This window comes from Podarcis bocagei (assembly GCF_964188305.1).
Source record: "Podarcis bocagei genome assembly, chromosome: 6".
NCBI classification, from domain to species: domain Eukaryota; kingdom Metazoa; phylum Chordata; class Lepidosauria; order Squamata; family Lacertidae; genus Podarcis; species Podarcis bocagei.
In genome coordinates, this window is record NC_138130.1 from 12,275,152 (window position 1) to 12,290,859 (window position 15,708).

Consider the following 15,708-nt stretch of genomic DNA (forward strand, 5'->3'; position numbering starts at 1 on the left):
AGAACTGTGTGAGAAGCATTCTGATTAGACCCAGGGAACATCTGGCCATCCAGCTGTGGGATGCTTTGCATCCCGCACCTGGAGAAATGGAAAGATATCTGCAGAGTTGCCCTAGTTTCTTTACTGTAAAAGAATTAAAATATCTCCTAGATTCAGAGTTATCAGCCCTTGGTTCCTGAATCATGAAACCTAATTGTCATGAGCCCCATGGAGGTGTCATGGAGGGGAGGATCTTTAGGAGGAATGAGAGGAGTTCAGGGGGCTGGATAACCATGGGGAGGGTCATAGCATGAAGAGGGAAGTGAAATCAAGTAGTGCTTGTGGTTAGCCAGTTGTCTATACAGGCGTCCTCCCACACGGTGTGGGTGTGTGTAAAGTGGGGAACACCCTCTGAAAAGTCTCTAAATGCCTATTTCCCCCTGCTCTCCAGCTCTCTCTCCTGCTCTCTCTTCAATCCAGACCAAAATATCTGGAGTTGAAGCTCTGGGGCCGTCTGGAGACTGGAGGACATGTGGGAAAGCAGCTGCCGCTGCTGCTGCACTGCCCCACGTGCCAGCTGTTAGGCGGGGCGACTGAGCAGCCTAAACAAAGCCCTGCTGAACCTCTGGTCTCTTTGGGGCTTCCTCTGTCCAATATATACAGGGGGATGCCTGTATAAGTAGCTCTCAACTTACACACTTTTATTTGGTGCACATTCAGCTTTGCACACTTGGCAAAATAAATTAAAGGGGGGGAGCGAAAAGAGGGTGAGAGTCGGGGGGGGGAGAGACTTTGGCAATCTCACCTGCCATTGAACACAATGTGTTTTGATCATGCACAATTTTGCCTTTATGCGCTATCCCCAGAATGTAAGTTGAGTATCATCTGTGCAACTTAGATATCTCCTGCACTGTGCAATCTGTGCTGATCTGATTCACTCATCAAAGACTTTGGCAGAGACAGGAGTTCAGGTTCTTTGTGTGGCAGCAAAGGACAGGACGCTATGCTTCTTAAGAGCGATGAAAACACACGAGATATCCCTTTAGAGAGGAAACATTAAAGGCATCTCCATGATGCAAATGGAGCCTTTGGTATCAGCTTCTGCCACACAGCATCTCACGCTGCACTAAAGCCTTATACAGACAACTAATATCAAAGAAGAGTTTCCTTAAAGGTGTTTTATCCCCCCCACATTTCAACCAGTTGTTCCCAAACCCTAAGTTTGTTTTTGAAAGATATGCAAACTGGATCTGCATAGCTTACTTTCTTACACGTTTAATAATTAGAAATATGCTAATGCATTAATTTCAATAAAGCTGGTGTGATCTGTACCTTGGAGTTTTATTGTTTTCGGCAATCGAGAAGCAGAATATGCTGCCGCCAATTATGCAAAGTGCCGATCCGGCCCATCCAATGAACAAAGCCGCTCCTAATTCATACCTGCAGGTAAGCGATACATTCTTGCTTCGTAAATTGTTTAATCAGAAAATAGGTTTCATTCATTTCGTATTTTTGGTGTGACACAGATAAACAAAGCCATGCAACATATTAACATATATTTTCACTGAACAACTTTGTGGGAGCAGTACACAGTGTACTTCAGAACAGAACAAAAAGTCACCAGAACTTCTGCTGTTTTGGATATTTGCCTTTTTCATTCGCCATGTGTTATGGACTCCAAACACCCTCGGCAAGCAACCGCCACAGGCATGGAAGCATGTCCATAGATTCAGATGGATTTTACTTCCAGCAAAACAGGTAATCCCAGTTAAGGCTGATAATAGATAAATGAATGTCAAAATTTTGACTAGGTTTCCCCCCCTCCCCCAACTTCACTTACCTGGAAGTAAGACTTATAGAACTCAATAGGACTTATTTCTGAGTAGACACGGTTAGCAAAGTACAGAGATTTCAAGATAGGCTTACAGAACTCCTCAACAAGCAATTTTATATATATATATATATATATATATATGCTTTCGTAGATTTTCACGGGTACAGGAATGTAGGTTTTGGTGTCTTCGGGTGTCTTCCCGTGTAAGAGTTGGGGTGTCTAGGCGACGTTTCGACGAGGTCTCACTCGTCATCTTCAGGCTGGTGCTTTCGGCTTCTTGTTACTAGAACAGAGCAGGATCTCAGTGTTTGAGTTCCTATAAATACTGTGGAGGGGGTGTGGTGTATAGCCTCCAACGTTCTGGGCAGAGAGGAAGTTCCTAGGTTAATGTGCCTTTTCTTCTTTTGTTCATTAATTACTTGAGGGATATCTTGAGTGATTACTTGAGTGATATTCTGAGTACCACTTAGGAGGGTCATTAGGTGTGGATTAGAAGAAAAGGCACATTAACCTAGGAACTTCCTCTCTGCCCAGAACGTTGGAGGCTATACACCACACCCCCTCCACAGTATTTATAGGAACTCAAACACTGAGATCCTGCTCTGTTCTAGTAACAAGAAGCCGAAAGCACCAGCCTGAAGATGACGAGTGAGACCTCGTCGAAACGTCGCCTAGACACCCCAACTCTTACACGGGAAGACACCCGAAGACACCAAAACCTACATATATATATATATATATATATATTTGCTTTCGTACCCATCGTACAATACCCATCGTACAATATATATATATATATATATATATATTTGCTTTCGTACCCATCATATATATATATATATATATATATATCCCATCCTTCCTCCCTAATGAGCTCAGGGTAGCAAACAATAAGACTCAAAACAATGGGAGAAAACCCCTCTTTATAACATTTTAAGAAGCATTCTGATATGGATGAAAACTGGGGAAGATCTAAAACAACATATTGCGGGCTACAGGGTTTTTTTTATTGCATTTTAATGATGTGAACTGCCCTGCAGGTGTAGGGAGGTATACAAATTTAATAAATATTATTAACAATAAATAATCCCTGCTGTAGCAAATTAAAATAATCACTGCTGCCACCTCATCCCTGTACTTTAGCCTCTGGTAACCATGTTTTGAGCAAGCTGGTTTTCACTCCTTTGAGCCAGATGCAAAAAAAAATATTTTCTGGAAAATGCACCACATGCTAAATTTATGTGTATTAAGCTGGCTGTTAAAGGTGTAAGGCATGATAAACCTAAATATTTACTGTGGGTGTCCTAAAGCAGGTAAGTGAGTTACAGGCCCATGCAGCCTCACTACTTTTACAAGTTTTGATCTACTTATTCAACACAGAAATAAGTATGACCCGCAGAAACATGCAGTCATACCTCGGAAGTCGAACGCCTTGCGACTCAAACATTTTGGCTCCTGAACGCCACAAACCCGGAAGTGAGTGTTCCGGTTTGCGAATGTTCTTTGGAACCTGAATGTCCAACGCGGGTTCTGCGGGTTCTCATGGGCTGTAGGAACTTCCTGAAGCCAATCGGAAGCTGCACCTTGGTTTCCGAATGTTTTGGAAGTCAAATGGGTTTCCGGAACGGATTCCGTTCGACTTCCGAGATACCACTGTACTACATTCAAGAATACAATTTAACTATAACAACGAGGATGATGACGATGCATCTCTTTGGTGCTGTTTGTGTACCTCAAACCTTGCATTTTTGTATTTCTAAAAAACCTTCAGTATATTTGGATCAGCAGACTCAGTTCCAGGCCAGGAGATTCAGTTGCGGTGAGGCACTTTGCAACATCCGAAAACTAGGGGGAGAATTTATACAGTGGTACCTCGGGTTACATACGCTACAGGTTACAACTGCTTCAGGTTACAGACTCCGCTAACCCAGAAATATTACCTCGGGTTAAGAACTTTGCTTCAGGATGAGAACAGAAATCGTGCAGCAGCAGCGCAGCGGCATCAGGAGGCCCCATTAGCTAAAGTGGTGCTTCAGGTTAAGAACAGTTTCAGGTTAAGTACGGACCTCCGGAACGAATTAAGTACTTAACCCGAGGTACCACTGTAATGGCCTTCCCTGACCTGAAAGATCAGACCCTGTTCCATATGCCTGAATCCCCTGAGTTTGTGCTTTTATACGCCTTTATAATGCAGTTTTGCTCAATTTTTGTTTTAATTCTATATTGTGTGTGTTTTTATATTATACATCGCTTACAGATTTTAAAAATCTTAACTGGTTTATAAATGCACTTTTGTTCCATTCTAGTAAGTATTGTACCATTGCCTATTTTAAATATTTTAATAATAATAATAATAATAATAATAATAATAATAATAATAATAATAATAATAATAATAATAATTTATTTATACCCTGCCCAATTGGCTGGGTTTCCCCAGCCTCTCTGGGCGGCTCCCAACAGAATATTAAAAACACGATAAAACATCAAATATTAAAAATTTCCCTAAACAGGACTGCCTTCAGATTTTGTAACCTGCCACAAGATCTTCAGTTGACAGGCAGAAAAAGGACCCTAGGACAGTTAAGTCCAGTCAAAGGCGACTATGGGATTGCGGCGCTCATCTCACTTTCACTTTGACAGGTAGAGTATGGATGTTTCAAGATAAATAAATTATTTGGATAATTAAAGGACTTATTATTACATGAGTCACATGCCTATCATTTTTTTAAATAAAAAAAATTTGCAGTCAATACTGATTTGATGGTGCGGGTGGTGCTGTGGGTTAAACCACTGAGCCTAGGGCTTGCCGATCAGAAGGTCAGCGGTTCGAATCCTCATGATGGGGTGAGCTCCCATTGCCCGGTCCCTGCTCCTGCCAACATAGCAGTTCGAAAGCATGTCAAAGTGCAAGTAGATAAATAGGTACCACTCCTGTGGGAAGGTAAACTGCATTTCCGTGTGCTGCTCTGGTTCACCAGAAGTGGCTTAGTCATGCCAATAAAGCGAGATGAGCACCGCAACCCCAGAGTTGTCCGTGACTGGACCTAACGGTCAGGGGTCCCTTTATCTTTACCTAATCATTCATATCTGGGGCATTTATGTTGTAGCATGTAAAATGTGCACACACACCTTTAAAACTTCCTTGTGCAGCAGAAGAGACAGCAGCCTTTCTCTCACCTGTTTTTCATTTTCTGGACTTGTCACCCACCATCTTCTGCAGCAAAGAGGTTTTGCTGGCAGGTGGCAGAGGGAAGCAAATGACAGGCTCGGGAAAGACGCAAGATGCAAAAAGAAGGGGCTGCCTCTTTTCTCAAATTTGAGAAAACTGGCGAATCTGAAAAGCCACGTGCAGATAAATCTATCTGCAATCTATCTGCACTCCTGTACCCACTTACTAGGGAGTAAGCCTCACTTAACTCAGTGGGGCTTATGTCCGATTACACCTGTATTGGACCACCCTGTGTAGTCATGCTACTTTTGATGGGACATTTCTGCCTGCATTTTGCATATGTAAATTAAAGCATATAGTAGAAATTAAGGAAACAATTGCAACCCACCTACATATCTTCGAAAAGTCCCAATGCACACCCCTCCCTCTGACTTACTTTTGGGCAATATATGTGGGATCGAAGAATTCCGACGTGATTCGATTTGCATACAGGGAGCAACCAGCCATAGCACACAGCCCTAAAAAAAGCAGCAGATGGAGAACCAGATGTTTAGTTAGTACCAGATGTTCAGTAACTGGATGACGATGATGAAATTAAGAACAGTTTTACATCCACATGGTGTAAAACACAGAGCATTGATAATTTCATATTTACCGCACAGTATGAAAATAAAGCCAGCTAAACAGGCAATTTTAGCTTTCGTCTGGTCCGAGCCTCCAATTTTCGTACATTTCATCCCAACCAGTGCAAAGACGGAGCCAAAGAACCCAAGGCAGACAGCGGCAATCATGAGTCCTCGACAGGCCTGGATGTAACCTGAAAAATACAATGGTAAAATTTGGTATTAGGCAGCAGTTTCAACTTCCATAATTCCAGTGCAAGTGAAACACTCCTGATCTTCCTAACCCCAGAGATTTGGAGTGTGCCATGAGTTCATATGCTCCATCCCTCCGTATGGTTAATTACCGAGCCATTTGCAGTTCGACAGATCACTCTCCTTCCCAGGCTGAGAGGGAAAATGGTGGAAACAGGTTATTAATTGTGACAGTGTGGTTTTTGCAGCTGCTGGTAAAGTTGCAAAATAAAGAAGCACGAGACGGAGCAATGAAGAATTTCTGAAACAAGAGGAAGAAGAGTTTGGATCTGATATCTGGCTTTATCACTACCCTAAGGAGTCTTAAAGCGGCTAACAATCTCCTTTCCCTTCCTCCCCACAACAAACACTCTATGAAGTGAGTGGGGCTGAGAGACTTCAGAGAAGTGTGACTGACCCAAGGTCACCCAGCAGCTGCAAGTGGAAGAGCGGGGAATCAAACCCAGTTCACCAGATTATGAGTCCACCGCTCTGAACCACTACACCACACTGGTGTAGTGAAACAACAATGAGATATCAGCTCTACCCAAGGCATGACGGAGAACAGGAACAACCGGGAAAAGATAAGACACAACATTTTACAAGGACAGGAAGAAACACCACGAACAGAATAATTGCCACAAACAGGAAGAATAAGGATATAGTTTGACTGCCTCACCTGTAGTTTTATAAATCATTTAATTTGTCAGTACAAATGGAAGTTGTTAATACTGCAGCTGTTGTGTAAGAGATTGTTATCTTGACTGGAGTGTAATTGAAACTAAGATTTTGGAACGCAGAAATAAAATCATCAAACCATCAATTCTAGCAGGCGGGGGGCCACCTACGGTAAATTATATAATTTGGTATCTTAATGATTGTTATTAGTAATTGTATTATAATTTGGCATTGTTATAATGTGGCTATTATTGGACTGTAATTGAAAACTAATAAAAATTATTATCATATATGTTCCATCCCTTCTAATTCCTCACATGCAAATCCCTTCCCTTTCCCTTGTCAGCCTTAACCATGGTTTTCTTTTACAGCTGCACTGTATTAACTATGGTCAGCACCACAATAAGATTGCCATATGTCTTCATTTTCCAGGACATGTCCTCTTTTTCAGGATTAAAATTTCTGTCTTAGCAGATTTTTAAAATTTGGCAAAATGTCTGGGTTTTTTTTGTTTTTTGTTTACAGTAACCCAATACATTTTTAAAATAAAAACAATTTTAAAAGCCCCACGTGTCGTGCTCCCACCCCTCGCTACTAGCAATATATCACAGCTTCTATAGCCTATGTATAGTAGGAGTATTTAAAAGTAGAAATGGGCCCATTTGTCCTCTTTTTTGCTCTTCCAAATATGGCAGCCCTAGAAGCAAACCACACAGGAGGACATGGCACAGACAGGGCAGGAGGGAATAAGAATTTTACCCCTCAACGTGTTCCCAGTCTCCTAACTATTGTCAGGACAGCAGGGACATTGAGTCTGCAACAGATCATTGTCCAGCTTACTACACAAAATTATAATTCTGCTTGCATTAATCGGGCTCCTTATGATGCACGCTGCTTTGAGATCAATGTGAATAAGTGGTCAGCAGATCTTTCTAAAGAAATAATCCATTGGCCATGGACTGGTTGGACACAGAAGAATGGTGGGAGGAACCAGTGTGGAAACCACCGAGGGGAAAAGGCTCAGAGCCCAGACAGTGGAGGTGGGACAACGAGGAGTGGTCAGAAGGAAAAGAGGAAGAAGACTGGGTAGAGGAGATGTTGAAAGGTAACAGGGCTTAGAGGGCTGGGAGAGTCTGTGGCAAAGAACAGTCAAGAATCAGAGGCAGGAGAGTGGAGTGAGGGAGCCTAAGAGGCAGAGATGAGTCAGGCTGGTGAAAAGTCACAAGAATCTCTGGATAGCTCAGTTACTTAGAGCAAGGTGCTGATAATGCCAGGGTTGCAGGTACGATCCCTGTATGGGACAGCTGCGTATTCCTGTTGCATTGCAGGGGGCTGGCTGGACTAGACAATCCTCAGGGTCCCTTCCAACGCTACAATTCTGTGATTCTATGATTCCCTACTTTTGCAACAAGCTCCCCTCCTGCCTGGTCTCCCAGAACCAGAAGAGGAATGAAAAGGGAGGAGAGGAGAGGAGAGGTTGGCTTCACACAGGTACAGTCTCTGATTGCTTGGGAAAAGCCCTGAGGAGGCATGGACTTTCAGTCCTGGCAACTGATTTGCTCCAGTCTCAAGCAGTATGATTGTCAAGGACTGGGGAGAGGAGGAACGGTGGAGACCACCTCCCCAGCTTGACCCTTCCAGGGAGGAAGAAGAGGAAGAGAGTTTAGATTTACAACAGGGGTTTGAGGGAGGTCACAGCTCAGAGGCAGATGAGGGGGAAAGTTGGGAAATAATGGGAGAGGAGGAGGAGGAAGAGGAAGCACCAGGAGGGCGACAGCTGATGGACACAGTGTCTTTAGAAAGCATTCCAGACCCTCCATCTCAAAGACAGAGGGCACTTATCAGCACCCATAGGAGAGACGATGAGATTGATGAATTATTAAGTGGGAGAGATGGGAGGGGGGTGCAGATTCACTTGGGGAAACACCATTATCCAAGAGGCTGGGTACTATAGCTTGTCTCTGTAAATACTGAATAAAAAGCAGACAGTAAGAAACATTTCATTGTCTCTGTATGTTCCTGGGCAACTGGCCGGAAGTCACTGGCAGCAGCCTGACGATGTGCTGCTGCTCACACCAAGTACCTCAAGCCAGAAGTAGTAGGTCTGTGGCAACTACTAGTTTCAACAATTCCCACATTTGCTTAGCAGCATGTTGCATGGCTGGATGCCTGCATAAAACCATTTCCTCTCGACTGTTGCCATAAAATTTAAAGCAGTGCAAGAACATAATTTTGCGTAAATACTCTTAAATAGCCAAGAGTCTCTTGAGGCACTCTCTTCCTCTTTTCCTCTGTTTGCTAGCTCTGCCTGCCTTCAGCAGACGTCATAATTTCCGACATCCACAGAAATGACACGGAGAAACCTTGTCATAACAAAGGGATCATCCACTGTTATGGCGTCCAACCAGCAATTTTCCTTGTATTTTTCAACACTACCATCATGATGGTAGGGACAATTGGGGGGAGGGAATTGCTTCTATAGTTCAAGGTCCAGGGGAAATTTTTGGTAAATTTACAAGCAACTGTGACATTGCCTATGACAAGGGCTTTCAAAATATGCCTTCTTAGTGTGTCATGGGTGGGTAGTCATAAAGACTTTTGCTAGAAGGAAAAGGAAGACTTTCTTAACTGGTCATAAGATAATCTCTGTAGAGGAGAGAAAGATGATTTGGTTTTGAAGCAGGAAGCACATGAAACGAGAATGAATTATGATTTCCTTTAAATGTAGGGATTTTTGGCCAGACACCCAAAAAGTTTGCTAGGGAAACTTTCCCCAAAGTTTCTAGAACAGGAAAAGCTTCACCTGTTTAATATTTGTACCCTGGATTCAGCCAAAGGCACAGGAGCAGGCTCAATTTAACACAAAAAAATGTAGAGAGAATTAAAGGAGACGGACCACAGATTCCCAATTATATTACCCTTGTGGAAAATGGACATTTGAGCAAATCCTCCGTCGCGCTTTAAACATAACGCTATGTGTAATCATTAAGGGTTTCAGACCGACAGCCCAATCCGAGCTTGAAATTGCCTTTAAGCAGACCTCTGACCTTCCATCAACCATAAATACATAGGCATGATTTCAAATTCCAATGCAGGCACGCAGTGCAGCTTGGCAGCAGGATACCCTGTGACATATCTCACTCTCCCTATTTTTGCTGCCTATAGGAAACTGCAAAGAAAGAAAGAAGGGCATTAAACCTGGAGGACCAAAAAGTGCTCCTCCTGAGCTGGATTCAGATTCAGCCTGGTGAAAGCCTCACATGGGTGTGCAGACTTGGTTTAATGTTACTAAAAGTGGGTTTTTATTCCAAAGCTCTTCCCTTTGTGCCCTTGCCCAGTTCTCTTCTTCTGTAGCTACTTTGTGGGTTGCATTCTTCAGCTACACCTGTAGATTCAAACTAGCCAAGGAAGCCATTATTTCCCGACAGGTCCAATTTATTGGCACCGTTAGTAGCTAATTAACACATTAAGGGTGATGAAGCATGAAGGTATTTACCCAGAGGTCCTCTCCCGTCTAATTTATGGCTAAATCTCCTAGGCAAAGCAGTAAACATTCACCCCAGCCCAAATAATTAGCGTCTGCTAAAAACAACATGGCTGCCATTTGCTGGTCAAAGGCCAGCGCATGTTTTGTTAGGGAGACGGGTAGCAGGGGGTAGAGAAAGCAAATGTGTGATCAGCTCATTGAACCAACACAAATTCACAGAGTGGCAGGATAATAATGAGGGAAATGGTCATCCAGTCCCAACTCCCCAAGGCAGGATCAGACAAATGCAATTGTTCCTAAAGGGATTAGTTTCCGGGCATGTCGAAAGGCAAGTGGAAAGTAGGAAGCATATAGGAACATCGCGGCAGAGGTACGCTTCAAGGCAGTTTCACAAGAGTATATATTTACAGTAGATAATTAAATGAGCAAGTGAAACGAATTTGGATATGCAGAAGATATTAATAAATAAATAAATTTAAGGAACCGCAGAAAGAGAGGGAAGGATGCCAAATTTTGAAATGTCAAATTGATTGCAAAACAAATGAAATGTATAAGCTTGAAAATAATAAATAAAAACTAAAAAGAAAAAGAAAAAAGATCTAGATTAATCACAGAAACTTTCTTAAGATGCCTGCTGAAATAGAAAGGTCTTTGTAAAGCATCTGAAGTTCAGTTGGGACAGGGGGGCTGTCCCATCCCAGACAGTGGGGTGGAGTCCACAGAGCTGGGCATTGGAGCAATGGGGAACTCACTGAAGATCCCAGTGATTAGGCAGGGCTATAAAGGATCAGGCAGGACTCAAGGCATCCTGGACCCAAGCTGTTAAGGGACTGGCAAATTAAAAGATGATTCCCGAACTTAGCCTGGTAACATATCGACAGCTGGTGAGATAATAATTTAATACTAATTTATTATTCATACCTCGCCTCTCTGGCTGGGTTTCCCCAGCCGCTCTGCACGGCTCCCAACAGAATATTAAAAACACAATAAAACATCAACCATTAAAAACTTCCCTATACAGGGCTGCCTTCAGATGCCTTCCAATAGTCAGATAGTTGTTTATTTGTTTGACATCTGATGGGAGGGCATTCCACAGGGCGGGCGCCACTACCAAGAAGGCCCTCTGCCTGGTTCCCTGTAACCTCACTTCTCGCAGTGAGGGAACTGCCAGAAGACCTTTGGAGCTGGACCTCAGTGTCCAGGCTGAACGATGGGAGTGGAGACGCTCCTTCAGGTATACTGAGAGCTTTTAAGCATCTGTGTTATGTGCTAGGGGTGGTCTCACCCCACCAAAAGTCTAGCCACAGCAATGGCTTATGCTTCCTTGCTCAAGAGCCCTAGGGATTGGGAAAGTCATGAGCACCTAAATATCGCTTGCATTGAGAAAGGAAGCATAAGCCACACAGAGAACATTATCAATTGGTTCTTCATTGGCATCCATCTATCTCGGGAGACAACGGAAGACTGTGCCTTCAGAGGTGAAGTCAAACAATTGGAGAGTTAACAACGGGCTCCTAGTGTTTGAAGAAAAATGACACAACAGTCACTTCATGTGTGCATGATGCTAAGTCATAGTTTGTCTGCTTCCCAACCCCCCCTAAACCCCCTGGCATGGCTGAGGGCTATAGACTGGAAATTTCTGGTTCCTTTTAAAACTAATTGTAGTTTGTTATTTTGTCTGAAGCAGGAACTACAGTAAGCTTTAGCAATGGTTTATCCAAACAAGCCCGGATCATAAACCATGGTTTTTAAGTTCACTCGTTCAAACAAACCACAGTTGGAGCTAACCACAGTTTGCCCCAGTTCAGATATAAGGACAAAGCAGAATAAACTGAAAATGGAAGTCATTGCTTCTGATCAGCTCCTTGTCACAGCAGTGGAGAGGCTAGATAGAAAGCATATCAGGACTTCTGCACCATCAATACTTGTGTAAAAGAGGGAATTTCAGCAAATGTAGCAGGTGAGAGGAGAGAATACAGGTCCAAAGGAAATTTGTGTAACCCTAAACCATAGTTAAGTGTTACATCAGAACCAACCATTGCACATTACTTAATATTAGGGTTGCCATATTTCAAAAATTCCTGACACCCACAGGAAAGTTGTTGAGCTTTTTTGGGCGATTTTAAGCTTTTGCCCTACATCTGGGTTGACATTTTGTCGATTTAGCAAAATTACCCCCGATGCCATTTTTACACCCGAAAACCAGGACATGTCAAGAGTTTGACAGGCAGGACATGTCAAGCCGACTTAATATCCTCACTCTGTCACTTTTCCTAACATTCTGAAGCAATCTTGATTCCAAATGCTGAATACAGAATCGGGAAATAAACAGGCTATTTCCATGCTTTCCCACCACAAATGGACAAAAAGCGGTGTGCAATAACGGCAGCTAAAAAAAAAAAGCACCACAATATAAAATAAGCAGCAAGAAAGAACCGAAAGCCATAATATTGTCAGAAAACCACCCACAGTTGTGCAAAATAGCAACATACATATTTGCAAAAGAAGACTTTGGATTTGATATCCCGCTTTATCACTGCCCTAAGGAGTCTCAAAGCGGCTAACATTCTCCTTTCCCTTCCTCCCCCACAACAAACACTCTGTGAGGTGAGTGGGGCTGAGAGACTTCAGAGAAGTGTGACTAGCCCAAGGTCACCCAGCAGCTGCATGTGGAGGAGCGGAGACGCGAACCCGGTTCACCAGATTACGAGTCCACAGCTCTGAACCACTGCACCACACTGGCTCACAAGGGAAAAAAATGTAGATGAAGCTAGGACTAGGAACCAAGAATCAACTTTGACGAGCCACTTGAACATTTGTGAAATAGTTATTTTTAAAACGCTATTCACTCATTTGCTATTTGAGTACCATGTGGTTGCAATTGCTTATCACATGCAGTAGATAGTCACTCTCTGAAAATAAAAAGTTGCAGAACTTTTTAAAGATGTTTTCTTCCTATGCCCCCAAGTGAAAGGATAACAAATGGACATATTCTTTCTAGAAAGATGTCTAAAGCAGAACTAAGTTCATGGCTGCCGGCTGCCAACCTTGAGACCTTTTTTGTTTAAGAGCCAAAGGGCAAAAAAGCATTCCTTAACAGCCACCCAAAATAATAGCCAATTCTGAGCTATGACAGGCACCAAAACCAAAATACCACTGCAGTTCAAAAGGGCAAATAGATTAGAAAGGGAGCTGGGTAGCTTTTGTTGTCACCTTGCTCTTTCTATAGAGCGGGTCAACATGGTCTGAGGACCCCAGTATATCCACATTCAATACTGATTTTTAATTGCATTTTTGTTGCGATGCCATCAAACACAAGATACAAGAAGGAAAAGAAGTGATAAAAGCACAATTGAAAATCATACAGTTTCGAGCACATTGCATCACAATTGCTGCAACAGGCAGAAAAATTAACAAGCCATCCCCAAAGACCATCAGGAATTTCAAAATGGTCCATGAGAAAAGAAATTTAAGGGACAGCTGCTCTGAGGATGATCATTGATCGTCACATTGGATAAAACAACTCTTGTCTTCCCAGCATACAAGCATCAATACCGTAACTGATTTTGAGAAAGGAGACAAAGCCGTTGCATATCAACAAAATACTCAGAGGCACGTGTTTTTACAAAACACAGGAGCAAAACGGTGATTTCATTGCATCAGCCCACAACAGTTAAGGAGAGAAACTTATTTTCATATTTTTTTAAAGTGCATTATTCAAACCAACTCGGTAGGTTAAAGACCAATATGGATTCACTACTCTCTTAATTGACAGGGAATTAATGAACACATCTGAGATGAAGGCGGCTGCAAGACTAGCTTCTCAGCCCCATACCTGGTGCCCTTTTTGATGTCAGGTGTGAAGAAGGAGGAAATATGGCAGCCAAGGATAAAAAAACCCATAAGGGTAACTGCAACAGAGTGAAGCACAGAGGTCAGCTATCTGGTAGCTGCAGGAAGCCCACTGGAATTAACTGTGCTATGAAGTTTCCTAAGAGAAACTACAGTGCAGTTGATCACTTCCTGTCTCTGCCTATCAGCAGTTACCATTATGGGGTTTTTTTATCCTGTTTTTATTGATCAGGACAGCGTGTTGACTTTTCACAGCTGTCGAAAAGATCAACAAACACATGTTTTTTAAACGACACAGCTGACACATGCATTGCATTCATCAATCTTTGCAATAGCAGATGTGACCAATATCTGCACTGCTAAAGACTTTTTATTATTCTGCACCTAGATATCATTCTTGAAAATAAATGGAAATATACAAAACAACAGCACACCGCTGATTGGCATTTACAAGAAGCCCACTGGGATCATCCATGCTATGATGTTCCTGATGGGGAACTTTGTAATGCAGTTAATGCCTGCCCAAAACCCAGCTGTTCATTACTGGGAAATGATATATAATGAAACAAAAAGGATGTTTAGAATAACGTTTGTAAAACACAACAACCCAGAAGCTTTTCTTTTGGGAATTACAGGGACAGAACTACCTAAAATGTATAGAAACTTATTCATGTATGTGACCAGTGCGTTTTTTCTTAAAAAAAAATGTTTAGGGGTACTCTCATTTTCCTACTCATATTGAAATACTGCCAAACTTAGATTCACAAAATGTTTAGGGGTATGTGTATCCCTGCGTCCCCCCAGAAAAAAAGCACTGTATGCGACTACATCGGCAAGAATGTTACTTGCCCCAAAATGGAAAGAAGCCAGTGGCGTAGCGTGGGTTGTCAGCACCCGGGGCAAGGCAAGTAATTTGCGCCCCCTAACCCGTGGATTTGTGCCCCCTAACCCGTGGATTTGCGCCCCCAAACCCTAACCCCCAGATGTTGCGCCCGGTGTGGCCGGCCCCCCCTGCACCCCCCCCACTACGCCACTGAAAGAAGCAGAAGTCCCAGCAAAGGAAGAATGGATACAAAAACTTATAGAATATGCAGAAACGGTGAAACTTACCGGAAGAATAAGAAATCAAGATAACAAACTTTTTTTTATAAAAGAATGGAAATGGTTTATTGAATATTTACAGATGAATTGTAAACAGATAAGAACATTGGCAGGATTATTGTAATAACCTGCAGTTTCATAAGAGTATATATTTAAAGAAGATGAATAAAAGAGCAAATTAAATTAATTTGGATATGCAGAATATATTAAAAATAAATGTAAGGAACTACAGAAAGCGGGGGAAGGAAGTCAAATTTAGAAATGTCGAAATGATTGCAAAATTAGTGAAATGTGTAAAATTAGTGAAATGTATAAACTTGAAAAGTTTTAATAATTTAAAAAAAAAAGAAAATAGAAAGAAAGAAAAAAAGAAAAATTCAACTCTTGAGCGCTTGGAGCAACCACCTGCGAACCACACTTACGGCAGGCCTTGCTGTTTGTATATCTCTTTGGACCACTAGCTTCAGTTGAAGATGGCAATTCAAAGGACCTTCGTCTCTAGGCATGCTTGAGCCATACAAACAAAGGATTGGGGGGGGGGGTTGTCATCTAGAGCAAAATACAGATTAGAAGGCTCAGTTTGGTCAGTATCGATTAAAGTATACACTTCCAGAGTTAACGCTAAATAGAGAGCCAGCCTGGTGTAGTGGTTAAGAGCGGTAGACTCGTAATCTGCTGAACTGGGTTCGCTTCCCCGCTCCTCCACATGCAGCTGCTGGGTGACCTTGGGCTAGTCACACTTCTCTGAAGT

General features: G+C 42.5%; 1 protein-coding gene across 3 annotated transcripts in view; it reads right to left on the reverse strand.

The window, feature by feature from the left end:
* CLDN10 (claudin 10) overlaps positions 1-15,708 on the reverse strand; it is a 102,548-nt gene that overhangs the window by 5,644 nt on the left and 81,196 nt on the right. For all 3 annotated transcript variants that reach the window (XM_081198656.1, XM_081198655.1, XM_081198654.1), the window contains 3 exons: positions 5,641-5,802; positions 5,422-5,503; positions 1,312-1,419 (listed from right to left, as the gene is read on the reverse strand). In XM_081198656.1, the coding sequence (XP_081054782.1) occupies positions 1,312-1,419; positions 5,422-5,503; positions 5,641-5,802 (352 nt within the window). The remainder of the gene's footprint in view (positions 1-1,311; positions 1,420-5,421; positions 5,504-5,640; positions 5,803-15,708) is intronic.